General features: G+C 37.8%; 1 protein-coding gene across 4 annotated transcripts in view; it reads left to right on the top strand.

Moving 5' to 3' along the window:
- LOC128544335 (TOM1-like protein 2) overlaps positions 1-18,442 on the top strand; it is a 33,289-nt gene extending 14,847 nt beyond the window's left edge. The window contains exons 5-16 of one of the 4 annotated variants that reach the window (XM_053514345.1): positions 565-699; positions 870-1,025; positions 1,215-1,331; positions 1,653-1,786; positions 2,688-2,730; positions 3,302-3,479; positions 7,982-8,099; positions 8,194-8,269; positions 9,368-9,433; positions 12,562-12,621; positions 14,064-14,100; positions 14,208-18,442. In XM_053514345.1, the coding sequence (XP_053370320.1) occupies positions 565-699; positions 870-1,025; positions 1,215-1,331; positions 1,653-1,786; positions 2,688-2,730; positions 3,302-3,479; positions 7,982-8,099; positions 8,194-8,269; positions 9,368-9,433; positions 12,562-12,621; positions 14,064-14,100; positions 14,208-14,356 (1,269 nt within the window). In that variant the 3' untranslated portion in view covers positions 14,357-18,442. Of the gene's footprint in view, positions 1-564; positions 700-869; positions 1,026-1,193; positions 1,332-1,652; positions 1,787-2,687; positions 2,731-3,301; positions 3,480-7,981; positions 8,100-8,193; positions 8,270-9,367; positions 9,434-12,561; positions 12,622-14,063; positions 14,101-14,207 lie in introns of all 4 variants that reach the window. The other 3 variants (XM_053514344.1, XM_053514342.1, XM_053514343.1) reach the window with 3 other exon arrangements.
- Positions 18,443-20,522: the final 2,080 nt, after the last annotated feature.

Below are 20,522 nucleotides of genomic sequence, written 5' to 3'. Positions count from 1 at the left end.
TGCTTTCAGCTGCTTGTGCTTTTCAGCTTGAATTTTATAGTAGCTTATATTTATAAAAAATCCTAGAAAATCCCAGGTTATATTTTTTTCGTAACAAATGCCAATAAAACATCACTGTGGGTAAGTAAATAAACCCAAGCCTAAAGCAATAATCTTTGAGGTAAAATGATATTTTCATATTATATTGTGCTTTTCAGATGATGCAAACTGTCTTGAATTTAACAGATAGTCCTAGTTGTTTTAAAAAGGTTTAACAGCCTTATAGTATATAGAATCAACTACTCTTTTAATATTTAACCCCTGATTTACAATGCTGGTCTGTTGCTTTAGCACCATCAGCACAGGTGCATGAAAAAAATACACCTCACCTGACTGGTACTAACCTTTAACATAGAGAGTAGCTGGGTTCTTCATGGCAGGTGTGTCAGGATTGAACGTGGTACCTTTTTATCTGTACTGAATTGCACCCCTGGTTGGATCTATCACCACAGTTTTTATATACGACAGGAAACAGGCACAAGACTATGAATCCAAAATGTCAGTGCTTTTGTGTTTGGTTTGCAGGCTTGGGCTGATGCGTTCAGAAGCAGTCCAGACCTGACTGGAGTCGTCCAAATTTATGAGGAGCTGAAAAGAAAAGGTGTAGAGTTCCCCATGGCAGACCTGGATGCTCTTTCACCAATCCACACGCCGCAGAGAGTACGACAGCTGTGTCATGCAGCATATTCTACTGTTTTTCTGACATTGTTTTATCTTTTCTCTTTGCTCATGGATAGTGCTTTATACTGAAAATTCAGAACATTCAAGCAGATTAAGAATGAATACTTTTTTTACTTCATTACTAAAAAAAAAAATTTTTGTTTTACTAGGGAGTCCCAGAAGTTGATCCAGCCTCACATAAGTACAAAGCTCCTCCTCAGCCGAAGCCAACATCCCAGACACCTCAGACATCTGAAGCTAGTGTCTTGCCTGCTCAGACTCAAATGCCAAACATGACTGGGCCGATCACTCCAAACCCAGAACAGGTCAGTCTCGTCATGAACCGTTGTGTTGTGCATCGTTTATGTTGGAGATATATAAACCTAATACGTAGATAAATACAATGAATGCTAACACAAAACTTTACATCTTGGTTTAAATCGTTTAAAAAATTAAGCTTTATGTTTAAAGCTTATTCTGCTGGTGTGTGCAAGGGTGTGTTTGTGCTTTCAAAGATTGCCAGGCTGAGGAGTGAGCTGGACATTGTCCGAGGGAACTGCAAAGTGATGTCAGAGATGCTGACCGAGATGGTGCCAGGGCAGGAGGATGCCTCTGACCTTGAGCTTCTCCAGGTCCTAAATCCCTCTTGGTTTCCTTTTTGCTTTGAATGACTGTATTTGTCTCTCACAGTATCCTCTTCACATAATGCCCATTCCTGAATGCACCACTAGGGGGAGTAGAAGCATCATGTAAATCAGGAAACAGTCATTTTAATGCATTTCCTTTTTTTTTTTTATTGGTCAGTGTGAGTGATTGTGGATTTCTGGACAAATTTTTACATATTAAGATTTTTTTTCCCCAACAAATAAACTGAACTGCTAGTTCGCTGCAGAGACATATGAGCAACAAGCAAAGTGCTATGCTGATGACATGCATGTGCTGTGTGCGAGCAGGAGCTGAACAGGACGTGTCGGTCCATGCAGCAGAGGATAGTGGAACTCATTTCTCGTGTCACGAATGAAGAGGTCACAGAGGAGCTCCTGCATGTCAACGATGACCTAAACAACATCTTTCTTCGCTATGAACGGCAAGTACTTATAGCTTGAAGTGACAAGAAGCATAAACCAGTGATTTCTTCCACATGTTGTTGTGATTAATGACTTTGCGATGTAATTAACTATGATACGAATGTAAATTCGGTGGCCTAGTCTTACCCATCACTTGTCTACTCCACGTTATTTATTAAAATTGTACATTTATGCTCGAATGGTTCTTTGAGAAGCCACATAGTGAGAACCTATCAAGCGTAGATGACTGATAATGCTAAGATTTGAACACGTCACTTTGAACAGTCCTGACACTCCAAGCTTGTATTTATTGTATTTATTGTATTTAGTTCTGCTTGAGCGGCAAGGGCTGGGAGTCTTGAAAGGAGGCGTGTCAATCAAGAACGCTTATTACAGTATTAGGCTCGCTTTTCACATCAGTCTGATGAGAGTGTTTGACTTATCAAGTGACTTTACTGGATGTTTAAAGTAGCAACTAAAATTTGCACAGATATATACAGATAAGGCCTGCTGCTTCACTCACTCACTCACTCATCGTCTATATTGCTTTATCCTGTATAAAGGGTCATGGGGGGCCTAGAGCCTATTCCGGGAGTCTTAGGGCATGAGGCTCACTTATACACACAGTCTGTGGGCAATTTGGGAACACCAATTAGCCTAAGGTTTTTGCAAGTTTTTGGAATGTGGGAGGAAACCGGAGTACCTGGAGGAAACCCACCAAGCATGGCAGACATGTAAACTCCATGCACACAGACCTGAGGTGGGAGTCGACCCCAGACTCTGGAGGTGCAAGGCGACAGTGCTAGCCACCTACACCACCGTGTCGCTGCTTAACTAAGCATTTAAAATGAGCATGGGATTTAAACAGACACAAGTGTGTTGTTTTGCTGACTGATTGACTGACTGTTTCTGTGCTCACAGGTATGAGAGATACAGACTGGGCCGAAATACACAGAACAACGGGGTGAGCTGGAATCTGCTGAATATTACCCTATAAATATAATCCTGATCATTTTATTGCTTTTTTAAACTAGTTTATAAAATTTAATCTGTATTTGTATACAATTTAAGTTTTAACTGGTGTGTGTATATGTTGCATGCTGATATGCCAATGGTTTTTTGTTTGTTTGTTTGTTTATTTTGTGTTTGTGCACTGGATAGCTAATAAAGGCAAGTATAGTAGAATTCCAGCTTTTGTGATAAATATGGGTGAAGGTAAATAGGGGGAAAGTTAAAACATGACTTCGAAATCCATGTGGGGCATATCCAACATGCCCCGGTGACATGTTTTAACTTTACCGTGCTGTAGAATACACTAGAGTAGACGTCTTCATGTTTTATCCCACCTCTCGCTCACTCGCACATTCTTGCGGTTGTCTGACCCCATAGTCGCGTCCTATTCACCCCGATCCTCCGATAGCAGCCACAAAACTGATTAAACGGACAGCATTTCTGTTTTGATGAACCTGCTTCCTGTGTATGTGAAGGTCTATCGTGTAGTGTGTAATATAGTGAGTGTGTGTGATGATGTGCAGGTGTTAAACGAGGCTTCAGCAGAGGATAATCTGATAGATCTCGGTCCAGGCTCCCCAGCTGTCGTCACCCCTCGAGTCAGCGCTGCAGCCACTCCCACACCTCCGTCTAGCATTCCTGCTGCTGCTGCTGCTGCTGCCGCCGCTGCCCCGTCACTCTCCACACAGCTTGCAGGACTGAGTAAGACACACACATACACACACGCACACACACAAGAACAATCATGCAGTTGAAGCCCATCATTATGTTCTCCGACAGCTGTAATGGTCTACTTCACACTGATCCTAGGATTTAGTCAGACACAGGTGCACTTGCATATGCTGAAATTCATTTACCTTCACTCACAAACCATGCCAACACCCTTCACAGCTCGAAAGACCTCTCTTCTAAATGCGTTTTTGAAAACTACTGCCTTTTTCTCAATCTGCGGTGTAATTATAGCATTTTAAAATCCGGTCACACTCGGAAGCGAGAAGGAAAATTATATTTAAAGATTTCTACTGTGGAGCTGGAAAAGTGCAAACATCTTGGCAGCAGCTGTCTGATCTGGAACGGAGTTGATTAGGCTTCTATACATTTCGCTATGGCAACCAGACCAAATTAAAGCATGGCATTCAACCATGTGAGTACATCCATTAGCTAACAAGGTTCCATCTCCCACTGAAAACAAGAATAAAAGTACTTTATACAGCCAAAGTTTGTGAAACCATAACCATCCCACTCATTTCTACCTGTTGTCCATCCCATTCCAGGTAACGTGCTTTCTAGTGTGTAATGGGTTCGATGTCAGGACCACTTGAGATCTTTTATACCAGCCTTGCAAGACCATGGCTTCATGGATCTTTGGGCTTGATACCCTAGTTCAATTAAAGAGGATACAAATGCATTCTATATAATTATGTGCTTTCAGCTTTGTGGTAACGTGGGGCTGATGCTCAAATGTCTGTAAAAGTACATATGTGAAACTGCCAGTCAAAAGTTTGGACATGCCCCCTAATTTCATTGCTGATTTTCTTTGCTGATTTTTTTAAACAATTTGTTTCTACACTGTAGAATAATGCTGAAGGCTTTCAAAATATGGACTATTCTCCTTTGAATAGTTGACACATTGAGGTGTGTCTGCTACTTATGCTCTGTAAAGCCTTCGTAATTGCTTTACAGCCATGGTGAAAGGTTTTGAAAATAACACAATCATGATGCTTTACTGTTGGCATGACACAGGACTGATGGTACAGCCTCATACATTTTAAAAAGGGCAGCAAAGAAGCCACTTCTCTCCAGGAAGAACATCAGGGACAGACTGATATTCTTCACAAGGTACAAGGATTGGATTGCTGAGGACTGGGGAAAAGTAATTTTCTTTAATGAATCCTCTTTCTCCGATTGTTTGGGGAATCCGGAAAAAAGCTTGTCTGGAGAATGGAAAGGTGAGCGCTACCATCAGTTCCATCATGCCAACAGTAAAGTCTCCTAAGACCGTTTCTTGTGTGGAGTTGCTTCGAAGCCAAGGGAGTGAGCCCACTCAAAATTTTGCCTAAGATAACAACCATAAATAAAAAATAAAAAAAATGGTACAAAAACATCCTGAGAGAGCAACTGCTTTCGATCATCCAAGAACAGTTTGGTCATGGAGCATCATGGAGCACCTTGCTATGAGGCAAAAGTGATAACCAAAATTCTGCGTCCTTGGCCAGGAAACGTCACAGACACTTTATCCCAGTGAGAACTTGTGGTCAATTCTCAGGAGACGGGTGGACAAACAAAAATCCGCAAACTCTGATAAACTGTATGCAATGATTACTCAAGAATAGGCAGTCAGGGTGTGGCACAGAAGTTGATTAACAGCATGCCAGGTCGAATTGCAGAGGTCTTGAAAAAGAAGGGTCAACACTGCAAATATTGACTCTTTGCATAAACGTAATGTAATTGTCAATAACACACTTTGACACTTATAAAATGCTTGCAATTACACTTCAGTATACCCGTGGTTCTCAAAATGTGAGGCGCGCCCCCCCAGTGGGGAATACAGACATGACAGGTGGGGCGCAATGAACGAGAGGGAATTAGTGGAAAATAATAGGTAAGTACATATTCTAATTCATGCTTTTCTTTATTAACTATAAAGATCGGACACTCGAAACTAAACAATCACATGTGAAGAAATGGATCATTAATACAAGTAAACTAAAATAACAGCAGAGAAAAAGTGGAACCATAGTGCAACAATAACGGTTTAACGTTGGCATGTTAATCGCAGAGGAACAATATATAAGGAAACATTCGGTATTATATATGTAATTTCATTCATTCCAATGTGTATGCTGATGTTTCTGTATTTTTGTTAAAAATAAATATTTTATTAGGCAGTACTAGTCTGGCATTTCTAGTTTCCAGTGTGGTAACAAAGTTGCTTTTTGATCCTTCAGGCGCTGAACAGAAGGGAAGATCAATATTGTTCTACGCTTTTTGTTGGTGTGCGCATTTTGCGATGATCCCTAAATCATTCGTTGTGCCGTACAGAATAATGGTTTTTATGCTTTTAAACATGTATAATTTAAGGCGGATGTAGATTAAAGACAATGTAGAGAGGAAATTTATGTGGGTATCTTATTTGCAGGTTTTTTTACGCCGCTATTGAATTCGGAGATGCGAATATAAAACTAACTTTACCGCTGTCACAAACCGGGTCAGTAGCGTACTGTATGAAGTGGGCATAATAACGTCAATAAATACATTTGTTACATTGACCACAAAAAAAGCAGGTGATTCAGCATCATCAGGCTAATCAACCAAAAAGCCAGCCGAAAGGAAAACATGATGAAGCCTATGTTGCGCTTGGATTCATGGTGGGAATGGTGGGGCAGAGGAGAGACCCGTGTGTCTTACTGTATGTGTCTTAAACCGCTGGCAGCAGACAGCATGAAACCCAACAAAGTAGGAAGACACTTAGGCTACGTTTACACTGTCAGGTAAATCTGACCCAATTCCGATTTTTTTGCTCATACAGTATGTGACACATATTGGATATGTTCTATGTCTGTGTAAACAGGAAAAAAACGCATGCATTCCGATATTTCGAGATCAGTTTCAGGCCTCCTTCATATGTGGAAATAAATCAGATAAAAATCAGATATGTGCTAACGTGATTGTCGTGTAAACAGACAGATCGGATTTTCTGAGGCATTGTGTTCTGTACGTCATTAAAACTGCGACTTCTTCGTGGTTTAATGATGGAATGTTATTCCCTGGTGGAAGCGTGTGTTGAATTCTAACATCGCAGGTGACATATAAAAGGAAAAGCACCCAGCCACCCCCCCCCCTTTTTTTTAGTGCTTATTTAGGCTAAATATCATTAAGAAATCAGCATTTGGTGAATGAAACATATGCGCAGGCTGCAATTATGACGTTTTTTTCTCCTCCTCCGTTTTAAAACCATGGTGACGTTTCGCGAACTTTGCATATATCACAGAGCGTCAAGCATACTGTACTTCACCTTCGTCTATCTTGGCTACTGTGTAGCGCAAGAACCTACCTTTAAGTATGCGCGATGTTTCAGATGACATGGCAAGTGTAAACACGTGTATCGGATATGAGTCATAGTTGAAAGAACGTGTAAACAGCCGGTCAAAAATCTCAGATATAGGCAACAAATCAGAATTATTCATCGAGACCTGCAGTGTAAACGTAGCCTTAGAGACAACACACCCCAGTCACACTAATAAGCCACTCGACTTCTTTGAAAGAAAGCTCTAGATAAGTGACAAAGTAAGCCTGTTATAACAATTGCACGTGTATTTTATCTGTTTTGAACTTGGTGTTATTTGATCTTTTTGGTTAAGAAATTGATATTTTAATAAATAGTAAACTTGGCTGATTTCATTATCATTTTGTTGACAAGTGGGGCTTGAAAATTCACCCCACCCCCTTAAGTTTGGAATGACAGAAAATGTTTGAGAACCACTGCAGTATACCATAGTAACATCTGACAAAAATATCTGAAAACACTGAAGCAGCAGACTTTATAAAAATTAAATTTCTGTCATTCCCAAAACATTTGGGATCGTCTGTAATCTGAGGTTCTGTTAATTGGTGATTTCTGAGGCTGGTGACTCCTCTGCAACAGAGGTAAGTTTTGGTCTTGCTTTCCTGGGAGGGATGTCATGAGGGTCAGTTTTATCAATTCTTGATGGGTTTACCAAATGCACTTGACAATACTGTTCTTGCATGAACTGTTCCAGAACAGTTGACCTACATGTCTTAGAATAACAACTGACTGTTGTTACTTAATTACCTAAAGGCATATGTGTTATTTCACACATTTTTGGAAAAATTCAGTATTGTTCAAGAATGTAGAAAATGAATCCATATTTTTGACCAGTGTGTCCAAACTTTTGACTGGTATTGTATATGTTATGAGCAGAAAAAAAAAAAAATTCTTAGAAAAAAAGAAAGGAAATGCTACATCTACATGTGTTACGATTCAGCATCGACACCGACTGCCACTAAAAAGCCTAGTGTGTACCAACAGTATGGGGGACAGAGTGTAAATGAGCTTTAGGAGACAGAACCCCTTGCAGGCCTATAAGCTCTAGGATATTTTTATTAATTCTGCATTATTAATAATTCCACACATGTAATAGTGAAGTTAGTTATTTAGTGACTTTATGATTGTCTGTGTGTAGATTTGGAATCAGAAAGTGTCAGCGGAACTTTGAGTACGCTGTCTACTCACAATCCTCGTGATGACTTCGACATGTTTGCCCAGACCAGAGGCAGCTCCCTTGCTGACCAGCGCAAAAAGTAAGTCCTATAAACTCGGATATTAAACTCAATAATGCCACCATTGATTTTCTTCTTCACTAACCACCCCCACCCCCCTCTCTCTCTGTTTCAGTGTGAAATATGAAGAGCCACAGGCTCTCGGCGGCCTGGCTTCCGCTCTGGACGTCCGACAACAAAATGCTGCCGGGGTAAGTGCTTCGCCACATGATATATAAGTGAAATATCACTTTTAACCTGCCATGTGTCATGTGATGGAGGATTGCACTTCTGTAAAATGTTTAAGGCTGACAAGACTTTTATTCTGCGTAATTACTATCTGCATGGCCTGGGTGTATGTTTACTCTAGCTTTAACTAACCTTGTCAGAGGACGGCTTTTAAGTAGAGATTGCATCCTAGTATGGGTTGCACATAATATCTAAGTTTTGCTTAAAATATATATATTTCTGGTCAAAATATATATATATGTATATGGTTAATCAACAATTCATATGTGTCGATAATGCAAGCAGGTTTGATGTCACATGTAGGTTAGGGTAACAAAACTTACCAAGACCATCCAGTTGTCCTTTAGTATCCCAGTATGCTTTAATGTACAATTACCAATTCATATCTGTTGCCTGATGTGTTAGAGTTTAGCATCTCAAGAAATTATTTGAAATTAATTTATCAGTATAATGAAATTTCTGTGTGCTAGTGAAATTTATGAAATATTACTGGCATGATTAAGTCAGAGTCAGGCTTGCATATCAGTAAAATTCTAGAAGTACCTGGGAAACATGCAGGGGAAACAATAAATAACTAATTACAATCTTGGAGCAACTCATCCAAAACTTATCAGCTTGAAAAATGTTAATAAATGTACATTACGTTACCATCAAATCATTATTTATCACCAAGTACATAAAGCCTGATTACAGCTGGTGTTCTGCGCCAAGGACCATTGAGTGTTGAAATCTGGCTGAAGTTAGTGTGCTGTGTTACTATAGTGCAAAATCTCCTGATCAGCTCACTGTTCAAAGTTTAGTCCTTTTTTTTTCTCCACTCCATACTTCTTACAGTAGGTAATTCTGTTAACGTTTTTCACGACATTTCTATATGTATTAATAGAGTTCTACACCTTGAAGATGGCAGTCGCATGTCATTTCTATTTTCCCCTTTTTTCATTTTTCTTTTATATCTGTATTTTCTTCTTTTTCTCTGTGCAGGGGTGGGCGGGGGGGGGCTTGGGTTGGTTGAGGTTGGGTTCTGCTTCACATTTGTAAGGTGTTTTCTGTCGTTGATTTAGCCGAGTCTAAAGGGTGATAACGCAGAGTTGGAGCCCATAGACAGCTGGCTCATTACCCAAGGAATGGTGAGGACTTCACCAGTAGCACTGTCTCCTCCTCACTGTCCTCCTGCGTCTATCTACCGTGTTATCCCTAGCCACTCACCACTACTAAACAAGCCCATCCCATACAGTAAAAGGGAGAGCCAATTTAACCTTAATTCATTTACTATAATATAATTAAATTATTATTATTATTATCTTATTTTACTCGTCAGTTATTTAGCGATAAAGATTTGTTTAAGAAACCTACAAAATGCACACAGCTTAAATTTATTTAAATCTGTTTTAATGCTCTCTTCGTATTTTGTTTAGTTTTGCTTTAAACGAACGCTGCTTTTCTTTTATAACTGTAGGCTTTGTCCTTTCAGAAAAGTCGTTTCTCTTTGTTTCAAAGCCTAGGTTTCTCAAAACACTACAGGGTCTGCAAATTTCCCTCAAACTTTTTCCTTCCCTCTGTCCCTTTTACTGTGGGCCACTCCATCCTCCGCTGTCTTCTCTCCATACTATGACCGCCAAAATGAAAAGACTAGCTTGTTCCCTGGGGGCAGGTGTGGATTTTCATAAAATGCTAGCAGGATTTGTTCTTTAGGTTTAGCCAAGATGGCTCAGCCCTGGTTCATGGTAGAATCATCCTGGTATGGTGTGTATTTAATGCACTAAAAAGGGTTGTGTCTTATTTAAACATTTAATAAAATAAAATCAAGAGATAATACAGTGCCTTGTACAAGTATTAATCTCAATTATTAATTAATTCATTGAAATGGAATTGAAATGGCATAAACTGGTATTTTCATTTGATTTAACCAGTTGCCTTTGGCTGCAGTTACAATCTTCCTAAATATGTTTTTTTAAGCTTTGCACATCTGTATTCTGGGGGTGAATAGTTTTTCCAGGGCACACTACTATTCTAAGTTTTACAATGCAAAACTTTTGTGCTAGATTCGTACTTGTACAGCTTCGTGCACAGGGCTGGCACACAGTATTATCTCATCAGCCTCATATCGCTCAGCCATTTGAGACTCATTTACTGGGTTCGTTACAGTAATTGCCTACTCTGCATTTCAACTGTTTTCAATAATCCTGTCTAACTACATTAATAATGACTAGCATGTTCATATCATTTTAGATCTTAAGTTTGATACACTTCCTTACTTCCTCACTAAAATTGGTTACTAATCCAATTTTAATTTCTCAAAAACAAACAAAATTCAACAAAATGAAGAATCTATTAGCACCCAATTAGACAGGTGGACAAATCATGAGTTTATCTCCAAAGTTCGGCAAAGTCAAATGATTGGTCGCTCTATGTAGAGCTATAGTTAAATTAACGCGATAACATGAGTTAAGCTAGTTAAGTTCATTAGTAAAGTTGTATCCTCTTCTACCAGAGTTTATAAAGTACATAATATTTTTGTCCTGGACAAAATATTTGATGTTGATGTGTAGTTGTAGTGTCTGGCTAGAACTTAATATGCTCTCTCACAAATTGTAGGCATTAAGCAGGAAAGTTATGTGATGGTTTTTCCCTGGTTCAGTAAGTGCCTTTACATATACAGTACTATATGGCCAAGGGAATACAGGCACCTGACTAGCAAAACCATATGCAGCATTTCCTCAAAATGTAGCCACAAATTTGGAAGCACACAGTTTCTAATCACTGGAACTTAAGCCCCCTAATCTGCTCCAGCCTAACAGTATTTTGCCAAATGCTTTGTTTGCCAACGTTGGCACTGGAGAACTTGTGTGAGCTCAGACCTCAACCCCTGTGAAAACAAGGCATACCTTCTTGCCTTGTCTACACAGCCTTATTCCAAAGTTTAGTGGAACACCATCTTGAAGAAGGACCACCATTTTGCAAGCAGTGCATAAATTGTTAACCTTCTCACATTGTTCATTATCGTCCATCCAAATATGGTGAAAGTGCTTGAGACAGGCTTAAAGTGTAAACGAGTGGTTCAGGAAGCATGAGACATCTTTTTCACACATGGTTTGACCACCACAGCGTCCAGTCCTTCACCACATTAAGAATCTTTGGGATGTGCTGGAGAAGTCTTTACATAGTGGTTCTAACCCTTCCATCATCAATACAAGATCTTTGAGAGAAATTAATGTGACTATGGACAGAAATGAACATTGACATTGCATAGCTTTTCATGATGCCACGGCCGTAATCAAAGCAAAAAGAGGTCAAATGAAGTATTAGTTTGTGCAATTTTTGCACAAACAAAAAACAAAAAATGTGGGAAACTTAACATAATAAAAAAAAAACATAGTGTAGCATTGCTATACCACATTACTGCTCTACTACATATTGCTGAGTCTACATACTAAAGGAGGATGTTTATTTTGCAAAGGTCACAAAGAAGTAGCTTTTTTTTTTCCACTGGTTGTTGAACGTTGTCTGTTTTTCACCTATAAGAAGCCCAGACATGAAAAACCTGAAAAGATCCTAGTCCTGTTTTGTCCACTCCTGTTTAGCTGGCTATCTTAGTTTAGATTAGATTTTTATTTTTTATTTTTTTTGTTTAAGTAGACACACCAGTGTACTATATGGACAATGTTTGTTTTTTTCACCTCGGTGCCAATAGAACTAAAAGGCAAACACAAATACGGAAACAATAGAAAAATCTTAATTGTAGTATTTCCCTATCTGGCAAAATCACTTGAGGTAAATATAACACACTGTAGGATGTTGAGTGTGTTAAATAATTAGAGCTTCCTTGGAGCTTGAGTGTACGTTTTCGAAAATCAGTCAACTTTCCTGTTTAAAGAGCTCCTTACATAACTATGTACACAAATTTGGAACATGTGCCTCGCTTGATCAGAGCTATAGACCTGCCCTTTACCTGCTTGAGCTTCACCACGCTTCTCTCCAGACAGCTCCTTATTTTTCGCTCTCACTGCATGCTGTACAATATAAAAACATTCATGCTTAATGTGCTCTATGTGTGTGTGTGTGTGTGCGCGTGTGGCTTGCTGTGTGAATCCATGCATACTATGATTGCATGTGTTGCTGTTATTTTCCTCGCAGAGCTCCTTGTGATTTTAAGGTGTTTTTTTTTTCCTTTTCTTTTCTTTCTGTTTGTGTTCGGGGGCGGCTTTATTTGGTGGCTTTGCGGGGCCCTTGGTTTGTCCATGGCTTTGCTCCATAGATTCCTGTATCGCAGTCTTCTGTCATGGATGACATTGAGGAGTGGCTCGGTGCTGATGTGGTGAGAATTCTTTTACCTTGATTTCATTCTCTCTTTGTTTTTGCCATCGCATTCCATGTCCATTTCACATAACCCAGCACATCTATATAGGTTTCTTAACTCCATTTATGCATTTGGCCGTCGAACGATCGTATTAACACAGTCCACAGTCAAGCTTGCCTTTGCGTCTGTACTCATATCATTGTTATTTTTTTAATTAGGGAAAGCAGACTTGTAGAAATCGGATGTCATGTAGCAAGGTCGTCTGTCACTTGGCTTGTTTGTGTGCACTAAAAAAGCAAATTATGAAAAAGGTGGTCACTAAATGTTTCGGTAAAATGGTGCAAATTGCTCTGTGGGTATAGTAAAATGTCCTCATACCCAGCTGGATTGTTTTGCTTTTGTGTGGATCAAATGAAAAGGGTATGTTACATCTGAAGTGATATGTTCATTGTCTTCTGTGGAAGGTGAGTATTGTTTAAAGGTTTGCTCCATTGTCTTTCAACCAATCTCTTATCTCCTTCCCAATACTTGTATATAACTCATCTAGCTTTAACAACATCCCGGCCAGGACAGGACACCATTAGTGTCTTAAAATTTAACTTTTTAGACACTGTTTCAAATAAGCCTTCTAGTTTTCTTTCAGGATTAAAGGTTGAGTATTTGCACAGGCCAGGCAAAGAAAATTTTGAAGTTCTGCAAAGACATGAAGCTTAAAAGTTAGTCTAGTGTTACCGCTGTTACATAGGTACACAAACTATTAATGTTTTATATTAAGGTTCTGATATTGCTGGATGTGAGTAACTTTTTCATCTGGAGAGCTTATAGCATGATCTGCACTTTACTATTGTTTAAATAACCTATTAATCTAGCATTTCTTTTTTTATGGATTAATTGATTAGTTAATAAATAAAAAAATTTAGTCAAATGCCAGCAATAAATATTTAGCATTATAATCAACTAACAGTATTACAGAACACTTAAATATGTATTATAGGTAATATTTTTTGTTTTTCTTAGTGCTTAAAACGTGTCCACAGTTAAATTCCACCCAAATAATGGCACTCCCTGGACACACACATACACACTACGAGCAATTTGGGCACATATTAACAGTCCAATGTCTTTGGAAGGAACGGGAAGAGCATGCAAACTCCATGCACACAAACCCAAGGCATGAATCGGACCCTGACCCTGGAGGTGCGAGGACACAGTGCTAAGCACTATGCCACTGTGCCGCCTTTACAAGGATAATGTTACGTAAAGAGTTACCAAAAGCTAGACAATTTGGTTTTCCCAAACGGCCCCATCACCGTCTGTATCTTGCAAATGTAGTAATTAGTTGAAATACAATGGAGTATCCTTTAACTTTAATAGACATGGGACAAAATGCCAACGATTCAAATAATCTAATAATCCACCAGTACAAATAATTACTTTGCTTCTTGTGTTCTGCTGAACAGAAAGGTGATGAGGCTGAGGAGGGAGTGACCAGTGAAGGTACAGTAGGAAGTTTAAAACCTGTGTTAACTTTGTAAACCAGTGGATTCTGGAACAAAACCAGATTATGCTGATAATTCGTCACTGTTCTTGGCCTTATGTTTTAGAGTTTGACAAGTTCTTAGAAGAGCGGGCCAAAGCAGCAGACGCTGCACTACCATCACCCCCTAGAGGCGATCCCTCTGTTCCTGCGAGTGCGCCGAGCAGCAGCCGTAAGAAAGCCGAGCGGACTGAGGACAACCTCTTTGCACTGTAAGGTCGATCCTGAACTTTAAGAAACGCCCAGTTTCATCCCCATCAGCGTTCCTCTGGATGCCTGCTGCCTTTCCATGCTGCTCTCTGTCACACATTTCTTGATCCATCACGGGACTCCTGGTCCATTTCCACCTCTCAAGCTGCTGGCCGGAGCAGGGCAGCTTCTGCTCGTTACCCAGACTCGACATACTTTTGTGTGTAAATTCAGGGGCAGAGGGATGATCTGTCTTACACTAGCAAATTTCTCCGCAGCGAAGTCATGATGTAGTTTAAGTCTGTTTGGCTGCGATACGCCAGGATTATAACTTATTTCTGTTTATTAACAGGAGCATTGCATAATCTGGCTTTAAAAAAAAAACAGGTTATAATATCTCAGATTTCTCATGCAAGTTTACATACTAATCTAAAATATGCCATTGCTTTAGGGTAAGTCTTAAATTCCTGTGGTCCAGTGTCATTGTAAGGGAAAATCATGTATGTAAAAGTGACAAATTAAAGGAAAAATAATGTGTTAGAGGTAATAGTCTCTGTATAAAGTCACTATAACTAAACTGTCTGGATCAACACCACTATTTTCTAAAAACAAGGGCGGGGGGGGGGGGGGGTTGATGATGATTGAAAGCTCTCTAAGATCTCTCATAAGTGCTTGATTTGAACAGACTATAAACAGACCCGACATTATTTTCATACTCTGCAAACTATTTAGTGAGCTTTTTGTGCCGTGTCAGATGGGACGGGGTCATGCCAGAAGAGCTTCTCATCAGAAGAGAAATGTTTTAAAGGATGATCAGTCAAAAGAACCCTGTATTGATTTGCAGTAACTCCTCTAATAGCGCGTTTGCACTCAGCAAGCTACCCATAATCCAAGTTGTCGCTATTTCCACCACCATGTAAGAGCAACTTAAATAGTGCTCACCATTGATTGGTAAAACATAGTCAAGCAGCTGACACTGATTAATGTCTCTGGCTGGACTCTGGTATCTACAGGAATGAAATCTTCTGGAAATTACTAATTCTGACTGCCAAAATGATTTACTCTTGATTGGACATTTCTTTGGCAGATTTAAGAAACATACTCACAATTGTAACCAGCAATTTACGCCTTCGCCATTAGGTCCGTCGAACTGTGCATCAGTCTCAGCAAAGCAATGTAGAATGAGACATTCAATGTTTGTAGGATTTTTGTGGAATTATCATTGTTGCATTCCCATTACATTTGGGAATAAGAATAAACAAGGCTGAGGTCATGGCCAGGTCAAATGTTTGAAAGTTTTTCTTTAATAGCTTCCTACTCATTTTAAGTATATTTTAAGGATATCCTTAGTAGAGAAGGCATCCCCACCAAAACCATTGTAGTTATTATTTAACCAGAGTGACATCTTCTAAAGCAAATTCCAAACAGCGTCCCCTTCACTTTGTTTGTGCCTAGGATGAAGCTGTCTGGTGCTCTCATAAATATTGTAGAAAGATATTTCAGATTCAGTACCAGAAACACAGCTTTGGGTTGTGTTTGTTTTTAATATGGACACTCTAATCACTCTTATACTAGCAAGCATTACTATGTTCGGGTTTGTAGGCAGCCGTTAATTAAAAGATTGCTTCTCTGATTAGTTTGTTGTCATACTTGTGTTTGAGTGTGTGCTTCTATTAAAATAAATGTACATTAGGGAGGGAAACAGAAATCAAAGAGGCATAGTTTTATTTAGTGTGATTGCTCAAGCAATCAGATTATTCTCCATTTTAAGGTTTCTCTTTATCTTTCTGTCACTTTGGTTGTTTTGTTTTTCCTTCAATCTAACGATTTTTGAAATACAAATCGAAATACCAAATTGTAGTTCGGGTATAAAATTGCTTGCACCGTCCCACATCATTCTCCTCTTACTTTTGTTCTTTATCCCAATTTTTTTTCTCCATTGAAATGAATGTTCCAACGTTTGCCAAGTGAACGTTACTTACTTTGCCAACTGTATACTGCTGTAAAGCAATCTCATATCACTTAATTTGATAACCCCTCCATGACTGTAGTTATATGATGGGCAAAACAAACAACACATAAAAATTTTAGATTTGGGCCAAATTGCGCTGGTTTGTGGGGATGCACTATTATAAAGGGAGGAGCTATGCTAAAAAAAAAAAAAAACCTCAGCAGAATACTAGAGCCACCAGTTTTTCCTTTAATTTGTCATATATGTATGTATTCAGTTAAATCTGGACAACAGGAGATTTTTTAAAGGGATTTTTTTTTTTGCACTGTCAGGGTTTCATTCCTCAATTGCTTTGTGTGTTCGGCTGCTGAATGAAATTGCATTGTTGTAATCATAAAAATGGTCACCAAAGACAGTAGATGATACATGTTCACTCTTGTTTCAGAGAGCTAAGAGCATTTCCAAGAACCAAGTTCTTTAAAGCACACTGCCTGCTTAATACTGTTTAAAACATTAAATGACCTTTAAGTGAATTAATGGAATATTTCACAAATACTAATTAAGCATTTGTGAAAGAACGTTATTTTATTTTCAGAATCATATATTTTTGTGCTTGGATGGTCAGCTTCATAGCCAAAAAATCCCAAATGAATATCAGGGCCACAGCAGCATTTAAAGAGTAAATGGATGGAATTTGTTTTCTAGTTTAATCTTTCAGGATTAAATTAGGGTAGCATAAATTGTACACTATGTATTTATATTTATACATAAAGATATGTATATACAACCCAGAAGTAATGAAAATAAATTCCTGTTATCATTTCTGAAGTTGTTCTTCAAAATGAGATCAAATTCCACTCAGTCTGGAGCTCATTTATGTGACTTGGTTCATATTTTTGGTCGTGATGGTCATGGTAGGTGCGACATTTGACACCTGGACAAGTATGTTAGCAAGTGGATACAGCTGTACAGAATGCGGTGGTTATACCAAATTAATAAGCATAAGTGGGAATAGCTTTTTAATCATTATTAGATTGCTCATATTGGTAGAGAAACTCTTTCTCTATATGAAGGTACTCAACATAGTTTCCAACACAAGCAATGTATTTGTTTATCGGTGAACCCAACTCTCAAATCCCCTTTGTAAAATCCCCTTTGTCGAAGTTGATGGTCTTTTACCTTACTACAAAATGTTTGTGATGACACCGTTGACAAGGGCAATGTGCACAGATGGATAAAGAAGTTAAAAGAGGGGGAAATCAGCATTGAAGACCAACCATGCAGTGAAAGACAATCAACTGCAACAAAGGGGATTTTTAAAGATAGGATTCGAGTGTTGGGTTCAATGACTGCGCAAATGCATGGCTTGTAATGGAGACTGTTGAGTAGCATCTTTGTATAGAGTAAGAGTTACTTTACCAACGTGCAATTTGGACAACCTAATTAAAAATAATAATACTTATGCCTGATTTTGCATTACTCTTGGTACAGCCCTTTTATAAGATAGAATGTAGTTGAATGTTGAGACAGAATGAGATGAGATGCCTGATTCAGAAAATTCAGTTTTCAGATGGGATTTGTGACACTTTGAGTCTGAAACTCAGTCGTAACCTTGGTGTACATCAGCTTTTCAAATGCAGTAGTTCAGTTTATTGATCATTCAGCGTAACGTAGCATTATTTAGAAATTGGTCAAAACAAGCTAAAATATTTGGATACAATTTTAACATTTCAGTACAACACTTAGTACATTATTTTAATGTAGGACAAGGTGTCATAAATCAGTGATAAAATGCCAAGTATAGACAGGCCTTCTATTGCTTTATATGAAAATAATAGACATAAACGTCTAAAATATTACCTGTTTCCAGAAAGGAACTTACAACAAAAGTCACAATTATGAGCATTCAATTACATAAAGCTTTTTTTTTTCTTTTTATTTGTTTGTTTATAGCTTTGTATAAAATTAAAACAATGAGGCTGACATGTCAGTAACTGTGTCCTATAAAAAGCTTTGCTTTCCAATAAGGTGGCAATCGATATTTTTAATAACTGCTTTAATAAATGTTGCCATGTGACATTAAGTCCTAACTATTTTGATTATATGTCTCGAACATTAATGTCTTAATGTATTTTAGGATATAATAAAGTTTCTTATTGTCATGTGTAATGTTTACGTGTCTCCTTTCAAGAAAAAACTAAGTAATTCTCAGGAACATGATACAACTTAAGTGTTCCCCTTAAAGTGCATTTTATATACAATATAGTAAATTGCTAATAGTTTTACTTTTAAACAACACTTTATGTCTATATATATATATATATATATATATATATATATATATATATATAGTAGCATGAAAACTTATTTGCCGATCTTTTGGAATTTTTTATTTTTTTGCCAATTATGTCATACTTAAAGGATTGGGATCATCAAACTAATTTTAATATTACACAGTTTTTAAATGATGATTTTATTTAATAATAAATTATTAAGAATTTATTAAGGTCTGTCCAGACCTATGTGAAACAGTAATTCACCCCCTTGCCAAATCATAAATAAACTGTGATTTTTTTTTTTAGAAAGCTGGGTTGAATTTAACTTGCCACTCCTAGGCCTGATTACTGACAGACAAAAAAATCAAGAAATCACTTAAATACAAAGTGACAAAGTTAAGCATGCTAAGAGATCTAAAAAAAAAAAAAACCTACACAATCTAAAAAAAAATCAAGAACAGATGAGAAACTAATTAATTAACGTGCTAGTCTGGAAAGAGTTACAAAGCCAGTTCTAAGTCTTTGGGACTCCAATGAACCACAGTGAAAGTCATTGGAGCAAACTGGCGAACCTTCCCAGATTCTTTCCAGAAGTGGCCAGCCTTCCAACATTTCTCCAAGCGCACAGTGACGACTCATCCAGGAGCTCATACAAGAACCCAGAACAACATCTAAAGAATTACAAGCCTAACTTGCCTCAGTGAAGGTCAATGTTCATGATTTAACAATGTGTTGACCAAAATTTATCCATAGCAATGTGAAAGACTCATTGCCGTAATCACAAACAATTGATAGCAGCCAAGCATGGTACAACCAGTTGTTAGGTTTATGGGCAATTACTTTTTCACATAGGGCCAGGTAGGTTTGGACAGCATTTTTTTCACTCCCTTTATAAATGAAATAATCAATTAAACTGCATTTTTGTATTTACTCTGGTTATTTTTGTGTAATATAATTTTTTTTTGATAATTTGAATTGTTTGTGTGACAAATATGCAAAAAGTCAGAAAGGGGCGAATACTTTATCACGGCACTGCACTTTAATCCCTGATGTACTTGTATACTTCAAGTTATGCAACATTACAGTTTTAAAGGTTGAATTGTGTCAAAGTAAACAATACACTGTGGATGGTGTAATAAAGCAAACATCAATTACAGGTCACATTTGAACTAGGTTATAAAGCAATATATGATGAAATGTTTGTTTTTTTAAATAAATGTTCAGCAATTAGAATCCGGTTCACCCTGATCCAGCCTAAACTTCCTCTCTTCTAGCACGGAAACATGAATCAATCCGCAGTTCCTGAACACAGGAACACATCTATACAAACTTCCTCTCTGCATGGATACCTGTTTTAATGTAGGTTAGGATAATTAGCTGATAAAATGTAAGAGGAGGAAACGCTTCAACAGTCCAAGACTATGAAAAAAAAATCATTTCACTGTACATACTGTGTAGTGCATGTGACAAATTATTTATTTTTTTTAAAGCCACTAGCTCACTGTGTGAAGCTTTGCTTTCAACTGAAAAGATACTGAATGAGAACTCTTGCATCATTTTACAGACTTAAAATTTTGCTTTTTTTCCCTTTTGATTAAAAAAAAATCAACCAAACCAAAAAAAACCTATTAATTTTCCCTAAACAATTAATGTGAGTATAAATTATTTAGACTAATTATTAAAACTAATCAATAATATTTACAAAACATATGTTCCAATCAGGATTCCAGCTGGATTCTTAGACCCTGATAGGAACATATGTTTTGTAAATATCATTGATTTTTTTATTTATTTATTTTTTTCCCTAAATAATGAATTTCAGTGGCTTAGGGGTTAGTCTCACATCCAGGTTTAGGGGCTTTGAATTTGGGCTCTGGTTTTTGTTCATGGAGTGTTTTTTGTTTTGTTTGTTTGTTCATGCCTCCTCATCCTATTTTTATAGGTTTTCTTCCAAGGTTTATTAAAA

Source organism: Clarias gariepinus, chromosome 16, assembly GCF_024256425.1.
Source record: "Clarias gariepinus isolate MV-2021 ecotype Netherlands chromosome 16, CGAR_prim_01v2, whole genome shotgun sequence".
Lineage (NCBI taxonomy): Eukaryota > Metazoa > Chordata > Actinopteri > Siluriformes > Clariidae > Clarias > Clarias gariepinus.
This window is presented reverse-complemented; position numbering and strand designations above follow the sequence as displayed.